This window comes from Haliotis cracherodii, unplaced genomic scaffold (assembly GCF_022045235.1).
Source record: "Haliotis cracherodii isolate W230 unplaced genomic scaffold, xgHalCrac1.p SCAF_4, whole genome shotgun sequence".
NCBI classification, from domain to species: Eukaryota; Metazoa; Mollusca; class Gastropoda; order Lepetellida; family Haliotidae; genus Haliotis; species Haliotis cracherodii.
Window position 1 is genome coordinate 27,102,605 of NW_027266297.1, and position 18,515 is coordinate 27,121,119.

General features: G+C 41.6%; 1 protein-coding gene across 1 annotated transcript; it reads right to left on the reverse strand.

Moving 5' to 3' along the window:
- Positions 1 to 5,084: 5,084 nt before the first annotated feature.
- On the reverse strand, positions 5,085 to 9,830 carry LOC139480056 (growth arrest and DNA damage-inducible protein GADD45 alpha-like). Its single transcript, XM_071263036.1, has 6 exons — positions 9,707 to 9,830; positions 8,303 to 8,407; positions 7,425 to 7,548; positions 6,856 to 6,981; positions 5,954 to 6,092; positions 5,085 to 5,439 (listed from the first exon to the last, which is right to left on the reverse strand). The coding sequence occupies exons 1-5, from the start codon at positions 9,751 to 9,753 to the stop codon at positions 5,985 to 5,987; spliced, it is 510 nt and encodes a 169-aa protein (XP_071119137.1). The 5' UTR covers positions 9,754 to 9,830; the 3' UTR covers positions 5,085 to 5,439; positions 5,954 to 5,984.
- Positions 9,831 to 18,515: the final 8,685 nt, after the last annotated feature.

The following is an 18,515-nucleotide window of genomic DNA, read 5'->3' on the forward strand; positions in this document are numbered from 1 at the left end:
GAAGCGGCAAAACGTCTGAGACCTGCATCAGTTCGGGCTTTCCTCCCACATTAAGTTGACACGCCGTGATATGACTGGAATAATGTTAAAAGCGGCGTTAAACCCAACTCACTCACTCACTCCTTAGAGGGAACTATGTGGGATGGGGTGACAGGCACGTGGTTTGGCTCGCGGACTTGCTGTCGTTATTGTACCCCGGCGTGAGGCGTTAATCAACGAGGGGTTTGTCTCGCCCAGACTCGATTATTTACATGTCGCTGCCATATAGCTGGAGCAATGCTGGCTGGGACGTTAGTGAACACCACAAACCAATCTTATGATACGCCATTTGCATACACAGTAGCGCGTATAGTAACGTTATGCATATGCGGAATATATGTGTTGTGCAATAAGGCCTTACCAGGATGAGTATTTATAATTTGTAAATTATACGATTTGTTTGTCACGTGCATAACCTATGTTTGACGTTAACGGCTGTCCGTATTTGCATTGTGTGCCTGCCCCGATGAAATGTTATTACCTTAGTTTGTGAGTGAGTGAGTATGGCTTTACGCCGCTTTAGCAAAATTCCAGCAATATCACGACGGGGGACACCAGAAATTGGCTTCACACATTGTACCCATGCGTCCCTTGGGCACGCCAGAAACCTATGATTGTGGATTCGAATCCCGTTTCGCCACGATTATGTTTCTAGGTTTGTCAGCCCCAATACCCGTGCTCGTGGGTTTCACCGAAGTGGTAAACGTTTGAGACCTGCATCAGTTCGGGCTTTCCTCTCACATTAGACTGACACGCCGCGATATAACTGGAGTAATGTTAAAAGCGGCGTTGAACCCAACTCACTCACTTTCTACTGCCACCAATGTAATACTAGCTCCCTGCTGTTCGTGCTACTCATTCCTAGTCTGTCTCCCAGTCCCTAAACCATAGTATGTGCCCTTCCGCCAAGCCCTTACTGTAATGCTTTAGCCTTGAATGAAGCAAGTCTAGATTTTCAACTGTCTGAATCTCCTATCTAACCTGGGCTCCTTTTCAATTTTAATGGAGTTATTATATATATTTTAGAATTATATATTTTCACAGACAAAGCGTTAATCAAAATCATCAGTAGCAACAATATAGCAAGCAAACAAATAGAACAAGCGTTACTAAATAGTTACGCTTTATAAAAAAACTCCCAACACTATACCAACACACCTTCTATTGATACTGTAGCAACCCGCACACTGTTACTATTATCATATCATGAACGTTTTAACAATCAAAGTTGCCATCATGAAGCAACCAACGCCTGTTCGTGTGTGTCTATGTGTGACTTCCTGCATGCCTTCCCCGAGAATTACCTCGCGTATAACGGCGGCCGACTTTGAATTGCCTGACACACCTCTAGATATTGATAACGGGTGCATGCACAAAATCCGGTTAATCAACTTCCTGATCTTGAGACCCCACCCCTAAATAATCTAACTGCTATTCGTGATTGCTAAACTGTATATCAAAATAGCCCCTGTTGTTTTCTAATTGTAGAGTATGTGTTAATTTTAGCCTAATTGCACATGAGTTCGTTAATCCAGATTTTGTTTCAGTCCGGATTAACGAGGGTGTATTTAACGAAGACACACGACAGTGTCTGAGCTGAGTATTAGATGGGCGTGTGGATCTTTGGAGTTTGAACATCACCCTCATGTAAAATATTTTTCTTAGATGTAAATTAAAGATAATGTTGAATTGTTTTTCACTGTATCAATGCGTTTGCTAAGGAGTTAACATTACTGCGGTGGTCTTCCAGCTTGTTTTCATTTGTTACACGGCTTTTAGCAATCTGTTGTCATTATTAGCTCTCCCGTGTTTGAATCACAAACCTCCCCCCTCGATGCCACGAACATGGGGAAATATTTGAGCCGTCTGGCGCAACGTTGACATTTTTAACGCTGTTCAAATGATAATCATTCCATGAGAAACCGGTTTCTATTTACGAACAATCTAACCAGAAGGACTCGTAACGATAGCATTAACCGGAATGGATTTGTATAGTGAGCTATTTGATTGGTTGGGGGAAATAAGGTGGCTAAAAATAGACAGTATATATACCAGCACATGGGGCACCGATAACAACATTGATTTCTGGTGGGTGGAGATAGAAAGTTGAAGCCTATAATACCTGTACGCTGTTGTTGTAGACGTGTACACGCTTACGACATCCACGTAGGTCAAAGATGAGGTGGTTAGGGAAATTGACGCATAATTTTGTGGAAAGTCCGATCACGAGTTGGCCAATGAGCTGAATCGATTAGGGCGTGTGGAATATTATTTCCAATAGTGATATCAGAAGTGATGTGAAGTGGGGTTTAACTTTGCAGTTAATATTATTACACTTATACAGCGTGTGCGTGCGGGTGAGTGTTTGTGTGTGTGTGAGTGTTTGTGTGTGTGTGTGTGCGCGCGCGCGTGTGTGTGGCTGCTTGTACTAGTCCGGATTAATGCCGGTTTTAGCCGACCAGTCCTTATTTTAACCCCTTATTGCCGAGCGCCAGGCAGAGAAACAAGCTTTAACGTCTTCTTGTATGGTGGCTCCTGCAGATGAACACGTATGGACCACACAGCCCTTAAAGGAATGTTTTTTTAATATTATTGAAAAACCACTATATTGCAGCCTATAATTAATTTGAGTGATCATATTCGTATTTCAGTGAGTGCAATTTACAAATATTTCCCCGACCTATTCGACCTTTTGGGCGGTGTGGTAGTCGGATGGTTAAAGCCTTCGGTGGTCGCGTTGGACATTGCAGATTCCAGTCTCCACAATCATGGATGATGTATATGAAGTCAATTATAGATGCTCCCTGTCCTCATACTGCTAAAAATGGCGTAAAACTACTCCCTCTCTCACTAACGTCATTGGGTCGGGCTCAAATCAAAATTTAATTACATGATTGAACAATTCAAGTCGACCTTCGCGTCCAACTTTGACGTACGTTGTATAATTCCAACGTTCCGCATGGCGTCTTCCGGACCCACCGGACGCTATAACGGTAAGGAGGTGACCGGTGGTCGCCCTGCTAACATTGTAACATCAAGGCCAGCTGTCCGACCAGCTGTGTCCAAGCATTGACCAGGGTCGCCCGGGACTTGGGTCAGTCCGTTCCGAACGTCCTTGACCTACCTGTGGACAGCCAGAAAGCCATTAAGGGTCAGCGGCTGTCATTTCTTGCGTAAGTGGACATGGGGTAACTGGTAGGAGACGATGGACGTGGCATGCTGACGCCCAGGCTCAGTTCAATATAAAGCTAACAGACATTAAATGTCATGGGCGTTTAACGATTTCATGGTGGTGTAAATGGTTGTGTGTTTGCATATTTCAGTGCGTGCGTGATTAGACCATTTCAGCCATAATTTGTAACTCACTTGTATGTAAGGTAGGAAATTAAGGGATTATGCATGCCATGAGTGTCTTATTACCAATCACCACATATCTGTAAAATTTCACCACTACCGCCATGTCCGTGCCTCAGTGTATAGACCATTTACCGATACATGGTCCCTGATTAAATTAACAATCACGAATCATGGGCTGGATTTCTGGGATTATGGGATAGCTAGAAGAACCTGACAGCTGTTATTCACTCGTGCTCTCCCTTTGATGATATATTAATAGTCGATAACATCCAACGGCGCCTTCCTATATCCCTAATGCCGGTCGTGTTGTGGCATACTTGGTTTCTGTCGAAGGGTATGGCATCACAACGGGGGAAATCTTTTCTTTCTTTCTTTCTTTTTTTTTTCTTTTGGTTTGGGGGTAGTAGGTATAGACATGTTAAAGATTTGTATTTTACAGCTGAACGTGTACATGGTCAAAATGTGCCTTCAATTGGACACAGAAGTGTGTGTGTGTGTGTGTGGGGGGGGGGGGTTGTTTTTGTTTTTTTGAGGGGGTGTCTATAGAAGTAATCAGATGTACTTTCATTGTCATTCCTATGTGGGAAATACTATCAGTGATACATATTATTGACAAATGATGTGCGCTTTATTGAAACATGTTTTAACTTTAAAGATGTTTTAATTCGAAACATGTTTAAACTTGTTCAAATTTTAAACACGATTATATTTTATACGATTAAAATCTAAACCTGTTTTAACGTGTTAAAATTCTGCTGAACATGTTGATATTATGGGGATGTTGTGTTTAGGTGGTAACACCACAACATCCCCATAATATGTGCGTCGATAGCTCATTTCATATGTTTAGAGTAAGTGAGTTTTGCGCCGCTTTTAGCAATATTCCAGCAACATCACGGCGGGGGACACCAGAAATGGGCTTCACACATTGTACGCATGTCGGGAATCGAACCCGGGTCTTCGCCGTGACGAGCGAACGCTTTGACCACTAGGCTACCCCACCGCCCCATATGGGGGTGGCGAGAGAATGCAATCACCCGTGAAGGCACACAACTTATAAAGTGTCTCGCTAACTTGGTTGCATGCATGCCTTGATCATTTGAGAAGATCGATTCTCAAGGTTAAATACTGGAATGTCTGGTCGAGATTCGATTTTTTACAGACAGCCGTCATGTAGCTGGACTATTGCTGAGTGCGGCGTTAAAAAACAAACAAACAAACAAGAAATTAATATATCATAAACATTCGATGACGAAACAAACATCAGGTGAGGTGAAATGAGGTTTAACGTCGCGTCCAAGATTATTGCACTTATATAGCGACGTGCATGCACGTGTGTGTGTGTGTGGCTGCTTGAACTAGTCCGGACTGATGCCGATTTATAGTGCTAGCTCACTGAGATACCATGCCACGTGAATACCCCACTCAGACACAGTATACTGACTCCGAGCCGACCAGTCCTTGTTTTAGCCCCTTAATGCCGAGCGCCAGACAGGGTAACAACAAGTACCATCTTTTAACGTCTTTTGGTATTACGCGGCCGGGGATCGAACCCTGGACCTTCCGCTCTCAGGGTGGTCGCTCTACCATTAGACCACGGAGGCGGTCCCGAAACAAACATAAAGATAAATGAGAATTTTATTTCAAAAATGTTTATTAAATCTACTTGTCATTACATGACGATCGTTAAGACACATTCACTTATACTGACCACGCAGTTGCCGGGGAAACCGCCTTCAGTAAAGTAGATATGCTCATTACAAAATGAACCTTGTAGCGATGAAAGGTGATGTTATATATTGGATGGGTCATAACTCATTGTCCACATATCCGATCAGAGTGAATCCGATCCAAAAGGACTACGCCATGCAACCGGTATTCTGTGTGACCTTGACCGGAATGTCGTCTGTTTCTTCGCGTCCATCGCGTGTGCGGTGGATCCTGCCTTCCCATCATGCAGCTGTCGTCTGTTCTCGAAATCGCAGGTAGCTGATTTCAGTGAGGTGATGGTTTCAATGTGGCTTCATGCCAACGATCTGGGTCCTGAAAAGTTTGAAGTTTGAAGAGACATCGTTTATACAGATTCCACAAACAAAGCCTACTGTCAACAATACGTTTGCAGATCTGTTTGCGCAGTGTTTGCAAATAAAGAGAATTTCCAATCCTAACGCAAGTCAATGCTGGAGACTTACAAACAAGACTGTCGTAGCGAGCAAGTGTACACAAGATTCTTTTCAAGTTCACAACACAAACAAGTCTCAATTCAAGCAGTGTTTGGTTTAACGGTTTCCACGTAGCTAACGCCAATCACGTCGTTTCTTCAAAGACACAGGGGCAGCTTAACATCGTACACTTTGACATATATATGTGGGTCAAGTTGAATTTTTTTTATTGCAGACGATTCCTGAAATTTACCACATGCTCGAGACAAATATTACATACACGAGGAGACCCATGGCATATCTAGGTTGCATCTACTCGAATCTATAAGGATTAGAATTATATTTCACAAAGTTTTACTTATTTATGATGCAGATTGAACGGGAATTAAACATACCGTATGTGGATATCACTGTAAGGAGCTCATATCATTCCGGGAATTCTATAACAGGTTTAGGGTACGTGTCGCTTAGCATGACACTGTTGTGGAATTCTATCACGTCCTCATCGTTTGAACTGGGGCAATTCTTGGGATACTGCAATGAAAAAAATACATGTTTTAATGACAACTGCAATGGGTTCTTTTTCGGCCTAGAAATCGTTGTTGGTATATGCTTGTAGTTGCATAACGGCCATAAATACTATCCTTGGCATAACCATTACCTCTAGTTTGTTTATTTGTTTGTTTGTTGTTTAACGCCGCACATACAGCAATATTCCAGCTATTGGCGGCGGTCTGTAAATAATCGAGTCTGGATCAGACAGCCCAGTGATTGACATCATGAGCATCAATCCACGCAATTGGGATACGATGACCTGCATCAGCCAAGTTAGCGAGCCTGACCACCCGATCCCGTTAGTCGCCTCTTACGACAATCATAGTCGCTTTTTACAGCACGCATGGGTTACTGAAGACCTATTCTACCCCGGATCTTCATGGGTACGTTTCCTCTTGCAATATCTTAGAGAATGTGTATTGTCGACATCGAATGCGAGCAATCATTGGTATCAAGTTACTGTGCATTCAACACCAACCATGAATATTTATCCCCTAAAGATACAAAGTTTGGTGCAAAAACGTGGCTCCCCTAGAAAATGTGCCAATCACAAAACACATGATCACTGACAGTAAGTGCACATAATGTGACTGAATATTTCAGTAATGAACTGTTGATGGCTCTTTTTGAAAACATTTGCATAAAATTCGGCCATTTCTTATCAAAGGGTTAACATGCGACTCATAAAGAGTTAATCAACGTAAATCATCAATATAAATCATCAATATAAGTCACCAAATACCTCTAGGAGGACGCAGCTCGAGTCTACCGCAGTGTTGTTAACTTTGGAGGTGGCCATGTTCCCAGTCTCAGTCTCCTTACCTCCCCTTCCTTCAAGGACACGGCCAAGGGAGTTCTGTTTCTCGACCTGGGGAAAATGAAAGACCCTTTCAGTCAACACATGGCTTCAGATTAAAGAGCAAAGGCCGATCTGACAATTCTCGAAAAAATAACCTCTTAACTTTGACAAATGGTTGTTGTTTCAATGGTCGTTGCTTTAATATATGTGTCTTAGGTCCAGACATTTTATTATACAATCAACATATACTGACTGGGTGCTAAATGACATGTATGAAAAAGATTCATGCATTCAAGAAAGATAAAGAAATTGAAGAGGTTCCTTCAAATTGCCATTAAAAGTCATCATTTCATTCGATGCTTTTGACCAAAACAACTTTGAAATTTCTGGGGACTTGTATTCTACAATTGGGAGCTAAAATATATAAATATAAACAGTGAAGCCGTAAACCGGAAGCCCTGGAAAACGAGATTTCATTGAAGTTAAAATATGACATCAATTTGGTTCCACACCTTTAACAGTTTGATCTCATTCTCCCAACAGAAAGCTTCGATGAGTGTGTGCTGAATGTCTACGGTGACGTCATGGTGGCCACTTACTTCCGGTAGGACACACAGCATCACGTTGTCAGGGTTACTGAAAAAGTATTTCCAGCATTATATATTTTTAAACATTAGTAATTAATGCAATTCAAAAACGAAGGACATATGGAATAAAAATAGAATCAAAAGAAGAGTGCAATACTTTGAGAAAGGTGGTGAATAATGTTAAGTACCAATGTTAAGGTTCCAAGGTATTGGCTTTCAAAAATAAGTTCCTTTGAATTTTAGAGTGTAATAATAAAGTGCAGCCACGTTGGGACGAGAACTTTTCACCAACAGGTCTACTGTTAGATTAACATTAGTCTCTGAAATGAACATATTTTATAGCTAAAACAGTTGTTACATTATAGTTATGAAAAATAATCCAAAAAAAGAGCCCAGAGACTCTCTTCATTTTTCTGATACTGCAGTAATCTAGACTTGACAAATATTATAGACTTGCATGGGCTGTATTGGATATTTTTGTTTCAGTGTCTGTATGACAGACTCTCCTGCTGTGTGCACTGATGGAAAATATACCGCTTTGAATGTAAGCATAAAACACTTGTTGTTGCAGTAACAACTAGTATCGTCGTATTTATTGAATTACTGAACTGGGAATTAATTCTGAAATGAACCGGTTGATATTGATTTTGAACAACAAGTGTCTTCCCGAACAAGCGGGTATTCAGTCCAACCAAGACAAGTATACTATATTTAATTGAAGAAGGGGCACTAAGAATAACAGAACTGACACTTTGAAGAAATGTAAACCTATAATTTATACATGCAACATATTTCGTACTTACCATTTCAAAAGTTTGGCACATTCGAAGAGACCGGATGTTAATCTGTTGCTTTCCATCGCTTGCCAGATACTCTCCCTCAAGGCAGCACCAACGTTCATCATTTTCCTACGAATAAATAAACATTGCTATTGACGGGTACAGTTGCTGTGGCTATGTGCCGATATGTATGAATTCAGTCATGATTCATCACTACACAAGGATTCGTTGTCGTGAATCATGCCACTGTTTCAACATAATATATCAAGCCTTACCAAATCATCGTTGCAAAGTTTTCTTCACGGTGCTGCAAAGTGTTTTTGGGATTAATCTCTGTTTGGGTATTAACTCTGTTTGGGCTCAGAAGGAGATTAACGGCAAATGCGAGCTCAATAGTTCGCTGGATTCATCAAGTGTTATTGTACTGTTTACACAGCGCTAAGGGATATCCCCGTTACCACTGGTGATATGACGTCACATTGCAAGCACCATGGCTGAGAGATTCCCGCTAAGAATACAGGTCGATTGATTTGTGTGCATCGTCAAAGAGAAGATGTTGTATATTTTGAGACGACAGATCCCCTCTCGTATCAGTAAGGCTACATTCAACAGATTATAGCGAAAGCAGCGTGACCTGTGACCTCTCACCCCTCAACGTGACCCGCACAAGATCGCACACCTTGGGCTGACGAAACATATCATGTGATTTGCCTCGAGACTAAATCTGACAACTTGCGTCAGATTTTAAATCGTATTAAAACAAAGACAAACACATTGATCATCAACACAATAACTTCACGCACACACGCCTTTCTTTTGATTATCTAAGCCCCAAATAAATGAATAAAGACAGTCGATCGACGAGAGCAATAAATCATTAATTACCCCACATAATTCGCGGCAGTGTTTGAGTTAGCTACCGCAGATATAGCGCAGTAGTGATGCAGATTTAAGGCTGCAAGAGTAACGCGCTGCTCTGCATCGTATATAAAACTAATTACGTAATGAACCTGCCCTGCATGACCTGAGGGTCATTAGTTTGCCAGACCCAAGATGCAGAAGTAAGATTATAAGCAAGTAATATTCGTCTGCAAGTGACTAGCTGTATCAAAGCCCAGCCCTCCTAACAACGTAACAGAGCGCAACATGCTGTAAGCGTTCTTGCATAAGCCGTAGGCTACAGCTATGTGCATTGGCATCATGAATGAAATTATTTCTACACAGCCCTTATCAACGTTGCAGAATACCTAGATAAGCTCATATGTTACATATTTGAATGTTGAAAGTGGATAAAAGTTTGCATTCAAAATTTGCTCGGGACAAAATGCATACTTCTTTGTCCCCGTCTATACGTCTGTTGCTCCGCGTTGCTCGATCCACGAGCTAATAACGAACAACGTGGAAGCAAAGAGATATATTTGCACTTACGGTTTTGCTTGCAGTTCCGAATCTTTCATTAGTTCCGGCAAAGTCATCGTCCAGTTTGTTGCAAATGAAACAAAGAGAAAAGTTATGGTACGAAAACTCCACGTCGCGACAACCTCACAGCTGACTTGTAATAGCCTATGCGCTACAGTCGGGCCCAGTCTACCTGGGGGCGAGGCGCGATGTAACGAGCTCTCCGATTGGCTGAGAGCTGACTCGTTTGTCGTACAACACTAAGGCAGGCTAGCGTGTTTAGTCTTTGTTTGTAACGAGCAAAGTTTTCTAGAAAGATAGCAACAACCACGACAGATGGTGTTCCTGCCACAGTTCACACCTTTCAACATTTGCTCAGTACTTTAACCCCAAAAGGTCAAATTAACATAATTTTATTTTAAAATATTATGCATTGTCTACAATGCAAAGCAATTCATACAGTTAATAATTGCAAGAAGTGGCATTATATGAAATCTACCATTACATCGATATTGTAATATTTGATTACATCATTTGATTTACATTTGAATGATAAACCTATATCAAAGGTTGACCTATAATATTACTGCACGCTAAGGTGATTAACTCGAAGTCTAAAATCATGGGGTATCTATCGATTGACGAATGCAAGTTTTGGTACTTGCATGGCGCGCATTAATGCAAAGTTGTGTTAGACAATAACACCTGACTTCTCCCGCTGCAGACGGTGTTGCAGATCCCTTGTAGACAACCCAGAGATGGTGCACCGTGCTGACGCCAGCAATACCTATAAACCTGTAAGCTCTGTGCGCAGGGTTCATAAATACTCGTGATATATTTTTTAATTTATATTTCGTTTGTTAAATTAAAAGATAAATCAGTCAAGTTTGACCATTACATCCTTCACGTGATATTTGCTTCCGATCGGAATAATTGACACAAGTATGAGAAATACATGCATCGTTAAACGTGTTTTCCGTCTCTGTCGTGCATAAAAATGCTTATCGTTTATGAATAATATATAAACTGAAAGATAGACTGAAAAGCGATATAAATGATAGATAGATAATATAGCAAGATATTAATCGAGTATTTATGAAAAAGATAAAATGCATCCATCAAAGGACGAATAGATGAAGGAATAGCGCACAGAATAGATGGCTACACATTAAACCATGGTGCGCTTTGGGCAGGTGTGCATTACTCAAAATTAATGCTCCAGCGATGTCGAGACACACTCTAACACCAAACATATCGACCTATAAATACGTCTGTCAGGTGTATTCTCGGAGATGACTGCTCTGCATGCAGAACTAGTATCTTCGTTACAGTCACGCCCTATTCTCGTGATTCTTTGTTAAACCCACCTGTATTGTAGTCACGTGAGTGCATCTAAACATCTGTTCAGGGCCCGAGTGTGTGAAAGATGCTTTACATGGTTGAGGTCAAATGACAATTATAAAATCTTTTTTTTTCGTTCAGTGTAAAACTATAATTTTATTTATGAAGTAATCTTATTAATAGTCTGTCTTACAGACCCTGATACATTTATATCAACTACAGCCCATGCAAGTCTATAATGTTTGGCAAGTCTAGATTACTGCAGTATCAGGATATGTTCATTTCAGAGACTATATGTTAGTCTATCTTATTAATAATTCTTTTAAAATTCGAGTGGTGTAATTACAAGGCAGTCGAATGCTATATGGTATTCGAGAAAACTCATGCGAGCGTATTAATCTAATAAAATCATTATTATTGTTGTGAGATTTTCGTTTTACATGTCATTTAAACTACGCAGTATGCATATTACCTTTGCTCATCTAATCAGGTCAGGTATGATCGAACTGTGTCATTCAGAACATATGTGACCCAGTTGTACACACACTTTTGATAAAGAGGTCAGGCTAGGTCAGAAGGAACGCAGATCTACACGCTCAGTCACTCACCTAGCCCATAACCCTTCATCAGCCTAAATTAGCATGTAAGCTTCTGCGTCTATACAGTCATTAAAAGGGAGGTAACCGTCATGGGCCTAAATATTTTGTAGCTAAACAAGTGGTGGACTGTTTCCAGTGAGTACGCACAGGTCCAAGGTCGCTGAAGCCAGAAATAACGTCCTACTGGTCACTGCTGGTCAAAACTGGCTGTTTGTAAATTTCTGTCCCAAAGATGGCCCTTCGGTACATATTTACAACGAATTATTTCCATTCCGTTTGAGAAATTCACCATGTTTTCTAAGGTGGTAATGACAAAGCGAAATATATTTATTTGCATATTTCAAATTGCGGGTAAAACATATATAAATTATCAATACTAGATTTGAGATACCGTTTGTCAATGCAATAACCATTAAACTCTAACTTCTGCTCAAATGCAAACTTGTCGTTTTGAAAATGACGGGGTTTTTTATCACTATGAAAATTTACGTAATAACGCAATATTTTTTATTTTAACTTCATTTAAAATTGGACCTTGTGCACAATAGTAAGACTGCACCAATCAACACACGCATTCTGTTCGTAATATTCTTATCATCAAGTTCAATAAACAGGAAAGTCGTAACGAATATTTATTGATCATTATTAGAAAGATGAGACGTGATGGTAGTTAGTATATTAACGTATAGTAGTGCTTCAAGTGACCGATGACTAGTTAGACTGACAGTTAGTCCCAGAAATAAAGTTATCTTATTATATATAAAGAAATATATATCTACTAAAATATTTAAAAAATCCAAAATCCAAATGGAGCCCAGCACAATCCTTAATTTGCCAAAACTTTCTCGACTTGAGTTGGACTCCTTTTCCAATTTCATTCTCTAGGGTCTGGGAGAGTGACTGACAACTGGTTAGCACCCTTCAAGGCCAAGTCTGTAGCATATGGGCAGTATTAGACACAAGTCAAATCACGCGTGTTCAAGACGTGTGGCAAGTTAAGCGCCCCCTGGTGAGGCGGGGTCGTTATGGCGTGTGTTAGAAACAGGCTACTTACCTGCTATATTTAGTGTCATTAGGAAAGGCAAACTTTCGCCCTCCCTTTTCATCTGTAATGATTTTTCTGGCAATGTTAAACGCGCATGCACGCACATTGAGACAAAAGTACGAGCTCAGACGTATTACTCCCATCAATATCTATAACGTCGATGGTATATACAACGAACAACGTAATGCTGAAATATATCAATGTGTACATCAAATGGATGATCATATTTAACAGACCGCAAAATTAATGTGTTAATATTAAACACCTACTTTTCATGAAAATTGTTTGAGTGGCGGGTCCTACCCACAGGCTGGTGCTTACCCTCTCCGCAAACACCTGGCGTGAACCATTCATATATTTTTCACCATTAATTGGCCTTTTGCCCCCCACTGGAATATGCCACGGCGGATAATATTCTGTTTATTCTCTGGCGTTAACGCTCCGTGTTTATCCATTCGGCCATATTAAGAGTTGTTGTGTTTATTTAAAGTAATAATTTGGCTCCTTCTGTAGATACCCCCCCTTGCACTAAATGCGCTGTCAATTAAATATGTACGGTTATAATAGACTATGAAATTAAATTCAAAGGGATGAAATACCTAAGATATGAAATAGACAATATGTTCAGTATAAAGTAAGCTGTTTATTTAATTGCGTTGAAGACTTTACGTTTCCATCACAATCCCTTAAGCATGAGAGAGATAGGCATATTTTTGTATGTTGCATCCCTATTAAACATGCAAAGAGAAGATATAAAAAATAATGCTTTAATTTAGAAACAAATTCAATTTAACTTCGACTTGTGCATCCTCATTCAGGGAACTCTATGACCAATAAAACCAGTGTTGTAATGAGGAAACAACAGCGCCCCCTGGCGGGGAACAGCGGGACAGGGGACTGCATCTGGTTGTGTTGACAGGATGCTGAACTCTCGGGGTCAGGAGCGAGGCACGGGCCGTGATAATGAATCTGTTAGAGAGAAGCCCAGGCCTTTATCCGAACTAAATTGATAACTGGTATGTGTTATATCACCGCTCTTAATAAAATATGAATTGGCAGCTTTTGTTGGTTAATTGTCATTATTAGTATCGTAGTGGATGCATGATGCTCCCAGGCTGTGGCCCCATGTACTGATTGCAAGTTTGTTGACATATTGAGAACCTCACTAACTCTCTCTTACACACTCACTCACTCATTCACTCGCCCACTCACGCATGCACTCACTCATGCACGCATTCACTCACTCACCCACCAATGTACTTACTCAGGTACGCACTAACACACCTACGGACGCACGCAGCACTAACTCACGCACGGACGCACGCAGCACTAACTCACGCACGGACACACTCACTTACTCTTCATCTTTCTGGGGCAGTGGGATAGCCTTGTTCGCCGAAGACCCAGGTTCCATTCCCGACATGGGTACAATGTGTGAAGCCCATTTCTGGTGTCCCCCGCCGTGACATTGCTGGAATATTGCTAAAAGCGGCGTAAAACCATACTCACTCACTCACTTTTTTCAGCTTTTGTTTTGCTAAATTATAAATCATAACATGCAGTTCTTTTTTAGGATACCTAAATATAATAAACGTGTACTGGTTGATGCAGTCGAACACTAAACACGAGCTCAAAATTAGTAGAAAGTCAAAGTCCGTTACTAGGAGCGTTCTATTATTAAATCATTAACGTGAATCAACTGAGATGACCACATTTCTGGCAACCAGGTGACTACATTTAACCTGTGTTAACCAGTGTCAATCAAGGAAAACTGAGGAAAGCATCCGAGATAAAACGCACACAATGCAACCTCAGATCATGCTTGAGAAGGGGAAACACAACAACCATGTGTTACAACATACAACTAAAGAAGTAAATACGTGTTTCATTGCTTGGAAAAGCTGGCATAATACCTTTTCTCTTTAATGCATGTAAAACAAAAACAATCTAAAAACATAGCGCGTATAACATCGAACGACGTTCAAAATCAAAGTAGCATTCCTAATTCTAAAGTACATCTATTGATATCAACTGTAGCAAGTTAAATTTCCCTGACGTACATCCGCATACATATATACTGTGAACACCTAGTTCGTTATATTCACTACACAACTTTTATTCATGATTGAATAGATAAATGAAACTGATTTTCTTTACCGATGGCGTCACTAGGAGGCTGCTAACCAGAGCACCGCATCCCAGGGATTCAGTAGGTATGGGCAACCTAGATCAACCGGAGTATGACGTAAAATTAAGGTTGACTTGGGTTATACCTTGGGCAACACGGATTCACATGGGACGTCCAGTGTTTTCAAATCGAACGCAAGAATTGTAATCAAACCTGGCCTAACTGCATTTGACCGAAAGAATTAATTTCGCTTTTGATGGCAATGGGTGGTCATCTAAGGTATAAATTCGCCCGGATTAGATGAAGCTATCTGACCACATAATGAACTGACCCACCCCTGACCTGTTATAATACATTTCAAGACGATTCCCTCACGGCTGTCAATAAAAGTAACCGCCATGCTAACAGACCCAAACACATATGGATTAGCAGTAAATTCTCCTGGGGCACAACTTATTCAAACATTGTTTTATCTGCGTGTACTCTACTCTGTGTTCATGAACCGTGTAAGCGCATAGATGTGACCAAACACGTTTAATGGTCAACGTATTACACAGCCACATAGGACGACATTGTGGGATGAACTGACATTGACATGTAGGTTCATTGCACGGCCAGTGAGTGACGATTATAATTCTGCAGTTGGGCCCTGCTGTCAAGGGGTCTCGCCCTAACTGTGGATAATTAATTCGGTCACGGTGTCGCAGTGTAGTTGACAGCTTATATATACTGTTGGGATATCTTTAACAAAGACTTATATCTATGGTTACGCCAGTGTGAGTGAAGAATAGGTACGTGGAAAGGTGGAACACGTAAATGGTGGACGAAGACACACATGGCTGAAGACGTATATTGTGGGAGTGAGTGAGTGAGTGAGTGAGTATGGTTTTACGCCGCTTTTAGCAATATTCCAGCAATATCACGGCGGGGGACACCAGAAATGGGCTTCACACATTGTACCCATGTCGGGATTCGAACCCGGGTCTTCGGCGTGACGAGCGAACGCTTTAACCACTAGGCTACCCGACCGCCCCGTATATTGTGGGAGATACGCAAGGGTGGAATACACGCACTGAAGATGTAGAGGTGGAAGATGCGCACAGAGGAAGACGTACATGGTGGGAGATACGCAAGGTTGGCGACGTACATGGTGGGAGATACACAAGCTTGACGACGTGAATGGTGGGAGATACGCAAGGTTGGCGACGTACATGGTGGGAGATACGCAAGCTTGACGACGTACATGGTGGGAGATACACAAGCTTGACGACGTACATGGTGGGAGATACGCAAGGTTGGCGACGTACATGGTGGGAGATACGCAAGGTTGACGACGTACATGGTGGGAGATACACAAGCTTGACGACGTACATGGTGGGAGATACGCAAGGTTGGCGACGTACATGGTGGGAGATACGCAAGGTTGACGCCGTTCATGGTGGGAGATACGCAAGGTTGGCGACGTACAAGGTGGGAGATACGCAAGCTTGACGACGTACATGGTGGGAGATACGCAAGCTTGACGACGTACATGGTGGGAGATACACAAGGTTGACGCCGTTCAAGGTGGGAGATACGCAAGCTTGACGACGTACATGGTGGGAGATACGCAAGCTTGACGACGTACATGTAGGGAGATACGCAAGGTTGACGCCGTTCATGGTGGGAGATACGCAAGCTTGACGACGTACATGGTGGGAGATACGCAAGCTTGACGACGTACATGGTGGGAGATACGCAAGGTTGACGCCGTTCATGGTGGGAGATACGCAAGGTTGACGACGTACAAGGTGGGAGATACGCAAGCTTGGCGACGTACATGGAGGGAGATACGCAAGGTTGACGCCGTTCATGGTGGGAGATACGCAAGGTTGACGACGTACATGGTGGGAGATACGCAAGCTTGACGACATACATGGTGGGAGATACGCAAGGGTAGAAGATTCGCAAGACTGAAGACGTGCAGGGTGGAAGACATGCAAGGCTGAAGACATGCAGGGTGGACGATACGCAAGGAAACTATCTTGGGTAGAAGATACGCATAGATGAAGACGTCACATGGAAGATATGCAAGGCTGAAGACGTGCAGGGTGGAATATACACAAAGAAGACGACGTAAAGGGTAGACGATTCGCAAGGAAGAATAAGATCAGAGTAGAAGACGTCACGTGGTAGAAGAAACGCAAGGATGAAGATGTCACACTAAAGATACGCAAGGGTAAAGACGTACAGGGAGGGTAGAAGATACGTAAGGATGAAGACATGCAGGGTAGAAGACTTGAAAAGCACACGGATGAAGACGCGCAGGGTGGAACAGGGTGGTTGACTGAAGTGATGGAAGACGTGCAGGGTGGAACAGGGTGGATGACTGAAGTGATGGAAGACGTGCAGGGTGGAACAGGGTGGATGACTGAAGTGATGGGAGACGTGCAGGGTGGAACAGGGTGGCTGACTGAAGTGATGGAAGACATGCAGGGCGAAACAGGGTGGGTGACTGAAGTGATGGAAGACGCGCAGGGCGGATGGTGATGCTGTAAAAGTAATACAGACTGATGGACGCAAAAAAGGGCGTGGTCTTAGATCGAAAAAAGATATGAACGTTCATGCACATTATATTGCACTATCCTGTACAAGATAGGACACCTTGCTGGCGTGCTCAGTGGTAAACCAACCCACGGACTGATTGCAAGATTAAGACTGACGTGCACACACAACATTAAATATGTATCACAGATAGTCTCTGTATGAAAATCCGTGCATCAGCTACAATTTCTCCATGTAAGAATACCCCAGACGCACTCCCCCAGCCGGTGATATGGCTTACAGAATAGTTCCACCATTTACTCAACATCTACCGTTGACAACTTTAATCTTAATACCGTTATACCTTTCCGGGGAGGGCAACGCTTTGTAACTGCTGTCAAACGATTTGGCTTTTTTGAAAGATGTGTTTTGTGTTGCATTGTGTCACTCTGCCCCAGGACAAATAGACCGATGTCTGAATACATGGTGATGCTTCACAAGGGCATCACGTACACGCGGATATAAATTCTCATTCGTTTTTTTATACGACTACTTTTTATGCATTAAGTGAAATGAGTAGTTTATTCGCAGGTGGTTTCCTATTCACATGTTTAGAATTAGCCGCATAACATATTGAATATAAATATTGAAACGGTATTCAGCTCGATCAGTTGTCAGTATTATTAGCAAGCTTCCTTCAAGTCGTCCAACATAAACTTGTGGGCGTACTTGTAGTTTATTATGAATCTCCTCCTGCTGGTGTGGATGTAGTCTGTTATACAGACCCTGAAATAAATATATCCAATACAGGCCATGCAAGTCTATAATGTTTGGCAAGTCTAGACTACTGCAGTATCTGCAAATGAAGAAAGTCTCTGGGCTCCTTTTTATTATATTTTATAACCATTATTTAACAACTGTTTTTTTTCTGCAAAATATGTTCATTTCAGAGACTAGATATCACAGTTTCACTAACAACAACGTCGGACTTGAAATGAACACCAGGTTACAACCTCCCTCTTTAAGGATGAAATGAATATTACTGTCTCATCACTTTTTCAGAATATTCGAAACGAGTATCATTAAAATGTTTTAGTCGATATAAAGATCCAGTAATATGCATTACTGTTACTGTAATTTATTCTTTATGAATTTAAATGTGCATTAATTAATGCAGTATGAGGAGTGTGCATTGTTTCAATT